General features: G+C 38.7%; 1 protein-coding gene across 2 annotated transcripts in view; it reads right to left on the bottom strand.

The window, feature by feature from the left end:
- Positions 1–435: 435 nt before the first annotated feature.
- LOC102799146 (spermatid perinuclear RNA-binding protein-like) overlaps positions 436–10,341 on the bottom strand; it is a 94,876-nt gene continuing 84,970 nt past the window's right edge. Inside the window, exons 14-18 of one of the 2 annotated variants that reach the window (XM_087849443.1) lie at positions 9,623–9,757; positions 8,300–8,440; positions 7,876–7,999; positions 6,624–6,674; positions 436–1,593 (exon numbers count right to left, since the gene is read on the bottom strand). In XM_087849443.1, the coding sequence (XP_087705569.1) occupies positions 1,505–1,593; positions 6,624–6,674; positions 7,876–7,999; positions 8,300–8,440; positions 9,623–9,757 (540 nt within the window). In that variant the 3' untranslated portion in view covers positions 436–1,504. Of the gene's footprint in view, positions 1,594–4,666; positions 6,524–6,623; positions 6,675–7,875; positions 8,000–8,299; positions 8,441–9,622; positions 9,758–10,341 lie in introns of those variants that run through there. The other variant, XM_006797691.2, reaches the window with a different exon arrangement.

Raw genomic sequence — 10,341 nt, 5'->3', positions numbered from 1 at the left:
AGCAATGTGCTTTGCAATGGAACTTTGCTATTGTTTTAGTAAACAAAGACTCTTATTAGTGGAAGTAGCAAAGAGGTACTATTTCCTGATGAAGGCTTGTTGCCAAAACACAAAGAATTTTCATTGAACATGACCACGCCATGAGAATAACAGGCATCTTTGATGTACTTCAGAACGAGAGCTGAGACTTTATTTTAGCGCTGTCAGCGTTAATCTTGTTAAAATGACGTCAACGCCATAACCACATTAACGCAGTTATGGCGTTAGCGAGTTAGTGCGGATCCCTCCGTGCTTGGGGCTGCACGGCGCTAACGTGTTAACGAGCTAACCACACTAACGAGCTAACGCGTTGACGCCGTGAAGCCCCACACACGGTGCAATCCTAGCTAACTTGCTAACGGAGATTTGCCGCGTTAACGCCATTTTAATGAGATTAATGCTGAGAGCACTACTTTATTTACTTGGGGTTATATTTGAATGAATGCAGATGGTACGTATATAGATAGATGTAGATGGTATACAAAAGGGAGTTCTTCCTTCCCACTGTTTCCAAGTGTTTCTCATAGTCGATTATCTGTTTGTTGCTGTTTTATCTCTAATATTATACAAAGTATAAGCCACTGTTGTTGTGAATAGACGCTATGTGAATTAAATTTAATCCAGTTTAAGGATTTAATAATGTTGATTTAGAATAAAAACTTCTTTAAACTTGCCATGTGACCTCTTATGGGTCCTTTTCCCGTATATTGGGAACCACTGATTGAACCATACCAGCAGAGATGGAAAACATGAAGACAATCAGATTGGAAAATTACTACTTAATCTACTATATGCAATAATGTTAAATTTGGGATTATATAGAATCAACATAGCAATACAGCGTTATAGACAATTTGTAAAATGTAAGTTTCAATATTTATAGATATCATATCTGAGAGTGCTTTAAATACAAACCTACTTCAGTCACTAGTGTATTTACATTCAGATAGATTATAAATGTTGGGTTTTACATATTCAAATCTATTAACATGTTTATATATATTTATATATATATATTTAAAACACACACATCCATATGTACAGATAGTAAATGTCATATTTACAGTAGGTCACACTGTTGTGAATGTGCTGATGGCCTGTTTGAGTTCAGCAGCTGGACTGGAAATAGCGCTTCGAGTCGAGCTGCTTTGGGACACGCTGAGATTCCCGAAGGCAGCAGGGGTATTGCTTCGTGTTTTATTGACATTTTCTGAGACAGAAAAAGGTGAGTCTCGACCGTGGTCTCCTGTTCCCCAAAAACCAGACCTGCAACCTGGACCTGTTACAGCGTTGCCCGGGGCGTTTCCTTCTCCTATATTGCTTTCAATATTGCTGCTGCCGAAGGAGAAGCCCGGGAGAGCTGTACCGCTGTAATCCAGGGGCGCTGACAGTGTTTAATAAGGGTGAGGGATTCAACGGGAGGTTGGAGTTTGTTGCTGTGTCTTTCCTCTGTGGACTGGAAGGGTCAGAAAAGATCCTGAGGGCCCAGGTGGATGATTATAGGTGTGGCTATGGTCTGCGGCTGGTAATAGGCACTGTCGATGTACAGGCCGCCTGCAGAGAGGAGACAGGCAGGGTTAACATGATTAGGAAATAATCATTATCAGCTAATGGAAGGCTTTTTTTCTGAGAGTAGATAAACATAAATCCACTGAGCATAAGTCCATACCAAAAGCTGCTGTTCTTAAGCGGATCTCAGCCTATATCCAATCTGAAAATTACTGCCATCTTGTGGCCACAGTTGGTTACTGTCTCTGAAAGCTAGCTCGCCTACCAGCCACTGAATCTGTCATGTCAAGGGTTATGGTCCACCCTCTGTCAGCAAAAGCTGGAGCTTGTTAATCATAGAGATTTGAACTTTGTGGATCACCATTTTTCTAGTCGAGCTGTTCCTGCCCTTAGGCGGTAAAAAAGATGAACACAGCTACTAGGATGTCACCCAATGGTTAATGAGGTCTCTATGACGCCTCGAGCAGAGTGTTTTTACCATTTTCATCTTAGTGTAGCTAGTTAGCCAATGAGCATACCTAGGATAATCCTCCTTCACAACTGTAGTAATGTACTTTCTCACAAAACAAGAGAGTTGCCTCTTTTTTTTGCAGCCAGAGCAGTCGCCCCCTGCTGGCCATTAAAAGAAATACAGGCACTTCCAGGCTAGTTTCATTTTTTAGACGTTGAAGTTACCCCATGTTTTATAAACATATGTTACAGTCTGATTCTGCAGATTTGTGTGGAGACACAGGAAGCTGTAGCATGATGGTCATGAAGAGGGGACCATCAAAACAGGAAGCTTATTCAGCAGTATTTTTAAATTAGAACGTAAGAGGTCGTCTTGGTTGACCAGAGTTTAACGAGTTTCAAAACATGAAGTCGCAAGAGAGACGCTTTCAGCACAGAAAACAGAGGCAGCACAAAATTCGGAAATGTTGTGTTTTAGTCGACTTTAATTTGTATCATTGATGTGTTAAACAGTCGAACTGCTCATTAACACAGAGGATAAATTGGGGAGCTGCACTGAGGCATAGTATAAGAGAAATGAAGCTTATTTAGACCTGTGAATAATGCAGGATTTTACTTTATGCTAGTAAAGTCAAAGTATGAATAAAAGTCTTAATATGTTGTAGGTGGCGATAAGGTTTTCTTCCTGATTCAGTGTAAGCAGTGAACCTAACTGCACTTTTCTCTATACTGTAGTTGATCAAGGATACGGGCTTGGAGATCAACTGTATGAGTGAGGAAATGAATGTGAGACAGTTGCTTCAGCCTGGTTCACGGTGGAGCCCTCGGGGAGTTTGTTGTAGAAACAACTCTCCTTTTTTGTAGAAAAACTCTCCTTCATGAGCAGAAAACCCAGAGTTTCCTTCATCACAAGTTTATCAAACTAAACTCACTTACTGGAACAAGCCTGAGGGGATCAAAACTCATAGAGTGCAACAGTTTTGGTTTTTAAATGGTGTTAATGCAGTTCATTAAAACTCCACCTTTAAGATATTTTCTTCTCTCTGCAGTCAGTTTAACAAAAACAAACAAACAAACAAACAAAACACCCAGTGTCATCAATTTAACCTGTAACATGAGCAGAGCAGGACACTGATCCCTAACATTCAGGGTGCTGCTGTTTTTAGAGGAAGCTTTATTGGCTCTCGGGATTGTTAAAGGCCAGAAGAATTAAGTAGATTCAATGCATGCATGATGGATGCAAGCCCTTTAAACAGGGAAACAGAGAAACCTATTAAAACCTTGCACTTGGTGACCACGATGTAAAGTCAGGCAGAAAGAGCATTAGAGATTACTGCAGACATGGCTTTACTAGCATTGTTTAGACATCGAATTTAATTATTTTTAAGACCTGTGCACATTAGAGCAGGATAACAGGTATTAAAGCTAACGCTATATTAACAGTTCATTAACTTAACAACTGTTCTGTATGTACTGCAAGGACTAAAACCTTCACGCCTCTGACACAAAGCCTTAAATAATGAATAATTATCTTGAGATTCTTCAATTAGCCAATGACAAATTTGTTAATGTCAAAGATAATAAGGCTTCTTTTTTGAAGGCACCGGGTGGACTTTATCTTCAAATTATGAGAAGGTTTTGAGTTGATAAATAGACAGATTTCATATTTTAAAAAAATCTGTTGGTACATCAAAAAATTCAGAGATTTTATTTTAAAAAGTGTTTGGCCTTGAAAGTTTAAAATCTGATGCTAACAAAAGCCAGAGCTATGAAAATTGGATGTAACAATTATAATAAACTTGAGGTCATGTTTAAGGGTTTCTTAGTGGACACATGAGGTGGAATAGGTGAGTATGTTTTGCATTTCTATTACCCAAGTCAGGACAGTTTCTTCAAGTTATATTTGCCTGACTGTGGATGTTCAATACTTTACAATTATTTCTTACTCACGTTTTGACAAATAAGATCCCAGTAGCAGTTGGGGTCGACCCTGCCACTAGTTGCTAGAAACTGGGTGGTTGTTGACTGCCGCTAGGTGAGACTGATCACAAAGACGTTGCTTCAATAAAGACGGGATCTGATGCAGCACTGTAAACCTCTCTGTGACCAGTATCACCCACAGACTGTCAGCACCCTCCAGTTCGTCTGTCGGTTGTGGTGTCCAGGGGCTTTGTAGCAATACCATACATTGGTTAATGGGATGAATATCCATCGGCATGGGAAAAACTAAACGTTTCACAGTATGTCTGTGAAGGTTCTCAGTCATCCAGGTCATCGTAGTCAAAGGAGCTTGCAAAGAAAAGCGTCTGGACTTCTTTAAGTTACTTGAAGACGTTTCACCTCTCATCCGAGAGGCTTCTTCAGTTCTAAGGTCAAATGGTGGGGAGTCCCAGATTTGTCCCTCTGTGGGGGGACACTCCCACTAGGGTTATATCTGGGACTCCCCACCATTTGACCTTAGAACTGAAGAAGCCTCTCGGATGAGAGGTGAAACGTCTTCAAGTAACTTAAAGAAGTCCAGACGCTTTTCTTTGCAAGCTCCTTTGATAAACGTTTCACATATTTGGCAAGAAAGCCTGTCCTGTAACAGAGTAATTAGTGTGACTAATACAATATACTAATTAGAGATTTGACATGCAACAAACTGGGGACCACAAGTTAATCAGTTGTTGACAAAAATATTAATTTATTTAAAAAGAATATTACCTACAAACATAAAACAGCTCTCTGAGAAGAAATTATTTGAACTCAACACAAAATGGCTCATACTCAACAGTAAGTGTAAACTCGGACACTCGATATCCAAACGAAAGGAAAATATTTCTCAGTGCAACCGAATATTGTAAACCTGTCTTTTTTTCCCTCTCTAACAGAAACAAAACATCTGCAGAAAACAGAGAGAAATGAAAATACAAAACATTCACATATATGAATGATTGTTAAAGGAATACATAGCCTTTTGACAAAGAAGCTCTGATCACTTTCACCTCCAGGACATGCTTTAATTTAACAAAGTATGTTTATAATTATTCATTTCCCTACAACGACTGATTTTTTTTTTCTCTATCATGGACGCTGAATTATTGTATGTTTAGTGTGGTGGTAGCTCTTTTGGTTCTTTACAATAACGGTGTAGCTCCATATTGTTGGTATTTAGTAGTTACTTAGATTTGAAAGGTCTTTGGTTCCCTCCAGATTTATTTTTAGTTCTTTAGTTTCCACATTGAATATTTGTTACTCTCTTTTTTTCAAAATATATATAAAAAAAAAAAATAAAAAAATCAGCAATTTTAGTTTGCTACTTTGTAGTCACTTTATACCTGGTCTTAATTTAGTTCCCTCGAGTAGTTAAACATTTGTTTTTAAATCTATTAATTCAAATAGAATATGGTAAGCTTTGGGACACTTTAGGGAAATTAAATAAATAAATAAATAATTTAACTAGAGATGACGTTTTATTGAATATTTCCATCGTATACTTTGTCATCTGTTTGTTCTAGTTGTTTTAGTGAGCCATTTCATCATCCGTGTGTAGTTGTTGCTAATTTAGTTCCCTAAAAACCTGAATTTATGTATTTAGTTTTAAGTAACCTACCTGCTAGTATATTACATTAGTTTTGTAGATACTTAATACTTAGTTAAATGTATTTTTAGATCCCTTCTAAACATTTAATGTTTTTATTTACATATTTACTGCATCGTATTTTCAGTAGTCTCACTTCAGCTCCTTGTAATGCTCATGTCATATTTAATTCTCTGCAGTAGCCATCTGCAGTACATTTTAGATCGAGGGGAACAAAATAAGAGCCTCTAAATATATCACTTATCCTGTTAATTTAATCCTACAGGGAATGTTTGGATCATTAAAATAATTTAGGAACACTGTAGGATGATGTATTAGAACCAGTTGCTTTTTCCCCACTGCATAAACTCTCACCGATAATCATGTAGTCGTCCTATACAGAAATTCCCACAATAGGAAACTCAACCATGGTCATTAATTATTGTTTATTGCGCCTCATAATACTAATGACATTTAAGTGGATAATATATTTTTGTTTAGTAAGTTTTAAGAAAAACAAACTACACTGTATTACTGTGTTCTCTGCTGGATGTATTACCCAGCAGGACATGCAGGGCTGTTTAATTTGTCATATTTACCTCTCCAGTCTTCCATACACTGCTCATTAAATGCTGAACTTTTGATTGCGTAATGAGTAATGAGCTTTTTTGTCAAACTCTGTGTTCACATGGATAGTAATGACACGACTGTGAAACTGTTTTAGCCCAGAGGATGAATGCTGTACAAAAATCCCACTGCCTGATTTGATGCTTAAAGGTTTGTAGACTGCAGGGTTGGGTTTGTGTCGTGAATACACAGCCAAAGTCAGGATATTCCTTTAACAAGTGACTTCCTGTGAAGTGGGTGAGGGAGAGTCCTAATAGGGGTAGAGGTGGGTGACGGGGTATGCTGTGGGAACTCTGATGACTGGGACAACTACTGAGGGCATTCTGGAGGGAAAACCTGAGGAAGAGTGAAAGAAAGAAAAAGAAACTCAAATGTTGGGGTGATGGAATAGATTAAATGGATGGATTAAGGATCGAAAGTGAAACTGGGAAATTACCGTAAGCAGGGAGGGCGCCTGCAGGGCTGTAACCATAAGGAGCACCAAAACCTGCGGGGGGATAAAATAAATCAAATGTTATCATTAAATAGCACGTATATATACACACCTGTATCACCCTCAGCTTTTGTAATCTATCATCATCTCAGCAAGAGTTTTCACCTACATCTATGTTGAATCATATTGAAAACTGTTGTGCTTCCAGCCCTTTTTCCCTTGTAGATTGTCTGCTCAGCTGCCATTTTATTATGAACCTCGCCAGAAACTTTAATCTGAGCAGCTTTGTACAGCACTGGGGGGCAATTCAATGTTGCACTCAATTAATGTAGCACTATCAATCTGCTACAGCTTTAATTGTGAGGCGCAGATGGAACACGAGTGTGTATTTACCAGTGAGAGAGCACCGAATTATGGCTAAAGTTACTCTCAAATGGGAAAAAAAAGATCTAATCTACTGTAATTGGTGGACACAACGCTCATGTCAGTTCATCAAATAAAAAAAAGAATCCTACCAGACCATGATGAATTTGCCTGAAAGAAATCTTGGGAAAGATATGTCTTAATAGGAATTATACAGAATTTTGGGTCCAGGCTGTCATTAGTTTTCTCCAATAAATAAATCAGGGTGAGGTGTTGTTAAGTGTTTTTAGCAGCAATTTCTTGACAGGTCATTTTAAAATTCCATTATCAAGAAAACTACTTGAGATAGGTCCTTCGAATTTATTCTGGGTAAATATTTGGTGCTAATCTGCTCCATTCTCTTGGACCTGGACGCTGGATAGTGTAGTGGTAAGACTACACACCTTTAGAGCAGGAGTCACAAGTTCAATTCCCACCCGGTATTGAACTTGTATCCAGTAAGGGTCCTGGCTAGACCCCCCGTGCTTAAAATCAAGCCCTGGAATGGCGCGGCTATGTCTGCAGCTTGGACGCAAGAATTTCACTACATGTTGTACCCTGTATAACTGTGTATGTGGCAAATAAAGGTTGTTTGTTTTGCTTAAAGAGTTTTGTAGGGGACTGATTTTATTTCCAGATTCTTATACAGAAGGCTAACAGCAAGAGGAAGCTAATTAAAACACTTTACACTCTGGTGTAAATCCTGAGCACTGAATTAAAGATCATTCAGTATAACGCAGGTGTGTACAGCTTAATAACAGTCAGTCAAATGAAGGAGTGTTGATTTATTAATTTTCCCCTTGGTATATGTAACGGACATGTTAAACAATGATGTGACTGCTGCGTGACTCACCTGGTGGGATGTATCCATGTGCGGGTGGGGTGCTGATGTAGGGAGCTCTGGGGATAATGGGGACCCGTGGAGGTCTGGCAGCGAGGGCTGGGAGGGTGAGGACTGAAGCCACGGGTCGCTTTGGCTGCACAAAGAATAGACCACAGTAAGAACAACACATGTTTTCTTTCACTGGGAATTTATCAACATTTTACTCAAATCCTGATCTAACTGCTAAAAGGAAAAAGACTGATTTAAGTTTAAAACTCTCTGATTTGTCTCATCTGTCAATATCTGGTTTCCAGTGTGGGCAGTTTCCTGTTATTTCAACTCTATTTATACCTTTAATTCCCTGTGAAGCGTGGCATTGACACCAATTCACACACAAACACAATGCAGGACGTTAATTTGAAAGTCATTCTGAGAACCTTAATGTTTTACTCACTGGAGGGTTTGGCCGTTTCTTCTTGTTGGTCGTAGATTTAGAGCCGGAGAAAAGGCTGTTCAGAGCGGCGAGCGCAGCGCTGGCTTTGGCTACTTTCTTGTTGGGACCCGTTCCCCGAAAAACCTGCTTGTCTACCTCAACCTGTTATCGCACACACAGATGAGAGCTCATATTAACAGGGTTCCTCCTGCTAAAGACTGAAGTCTTCAAGACGACAAAGAAGAACAAAAAAAACCACTTGGATTTGTGTACAAGATCGACTCAACAATAACTTTATTAATAAGAACAAAACGCTGTTCCCCGATGGTTAGAGAAAAAGTTTATGTTCGAAAGAAAGAAGAAACACAAAATGCTTCAATTTGAGCGGGCTTCCTCGATTCCCATCATGTAAAAATTTAAAACACATTCTGCACAAACACAACATGGCTTCAGTACAGCTGCAGTACTTAGATTAAAAATAACTGATTCTCATTGAATTTGCATTTCTTTATTTTTTTGCTAGCAAACATACGGTGCAGTAAACTGTTTATCCAACTTTTAAATTGCAATATTAGAATTTTATTTAAAACAATTAACTCCTGCTTCCTTAAATCCCCTTTTAAAGCATGTTAGCATGATTAAGCCTGATGTCTGTAGACTGTAATACCAGTTGAGGCCCTGTTTTTTAAGATAAATGAATTTTCTTAACATTTTAAAAACAAATTTACATATTAAATTTACATTTTTCTATTATATTTACATATAATAGAATCATACAGATTTTCATTATCAATGGTACAATAAATCGAATAAATTATGCCACGCTATTATAGATTATGCCAACCAGCTTAATCTATAAAAAGTCAAAAACAACCTTCTTTTCCTGCAGCACCACTTTGAAAAAGCTCTTCTTTTGTTTTAATAATGACTTAATCGACAAGGGAGAAACTGGAAATTAAAGTAACTGTTATGTGACTAATTCAGTCCCACACCTGTCATTAACATCTTCTCTGGAGCACCTTTGTTTCTTAATAAGACATCTACATATGCAGCTCTTTTGTTGTTAATGCCAAAGGAAATCATCGCCACATAAAGAAACACAGAGCTTCTTGCATAAAGCACTGCAACAACATATATAAAAAGCAAGCAGAAAACAAACTACAGCAGCGATTTTACAGGGACTAAACTAGTTTCATGTTCAGCTGCGTTTGCTGGCATTTAAAGCTGTTTTCATATACAGGAAGCTCTGAACATAAAACACATTCTGTCGATCATCTGCTCCTAATAAGAGAAGACATCGGAGACAGAGCGGAGCAGTGAGTGGAGGAGTGTTTGTTTTCCTACCTCTATGATGAAGCGTTTGTCGTAGCTGCTGCCGCTCTCCGATATCAGCTCGTATTTGAGGCCGCGGCGTTTCTCATTCAGCTCCATCACCGGGTTCTTACCTCCCGCCGTCAGGATCGGTCCAGGAGCTCTAGACTGCAGACGCATGCAGAGAGAGAGAATCAGCTGCAGGCTTTACATCCGGTTTATCCCCCCGAATGTGCTCAAGAGCTCATGTGTCCTCCAAGTAAGACAAGCTATCTAAGCAGCCTGTTCACATCAGGTATACCTCCTACATGCTGGAAGAGTGAGAAAGAACAAGCTGCTGATATTCAGTATTTGCTGCACAGCTTACAGATACAAATGCCTATTACAGCCAATTAGAAAATGTAGTCTTTTTGTTTTTCATCTTTACTAAGCTGCTTCTTTTCTGTTTTCTTTATGCAGTGAGATATTTGGCCCCTGTCATAATGTATTCTGATCTACTTAACCTATTTTGTTAAAAGACTCTGTAACAAAATCATTTCCCAACTTTTGAGATAAATAAGGTATTAAAGTATCCAAGGAGCTTAGAAAGAAAAGCGACTGGACTTCTTTAAGTTTCTTGAAGATGTTTCACTCTCTCATCCAAGAAGTTTCTTCACTTCTCAGAGCAGTTGGTGGAGAGTCCCAGGTATTTAAGCCCTAGTGGGAGTTGTGCTGTGAAAGAGACGCAACAAATGCAACAACGGGCGTATGTC

The sequence above is a fragment of the Neolamprologus brichardi genome, chromosome 12 (genome assembly GCF_056152115.1).
Source record: "Neolamprologus brichardi isolate AB-2024 chromosome 12, ASM5615211v1, whole genome shotgun sequence".
NCBI lineage: Eukaryota > Metazoa > Chordata > Actinopteri > Cichliformes > Cichlidae > Neolamprologus > Neolamprologus brichardi.
Note: the sequence above shows the minus strand (reverse complement) of the source record. Positions and strands in the feature narration are given on the sequence as shown.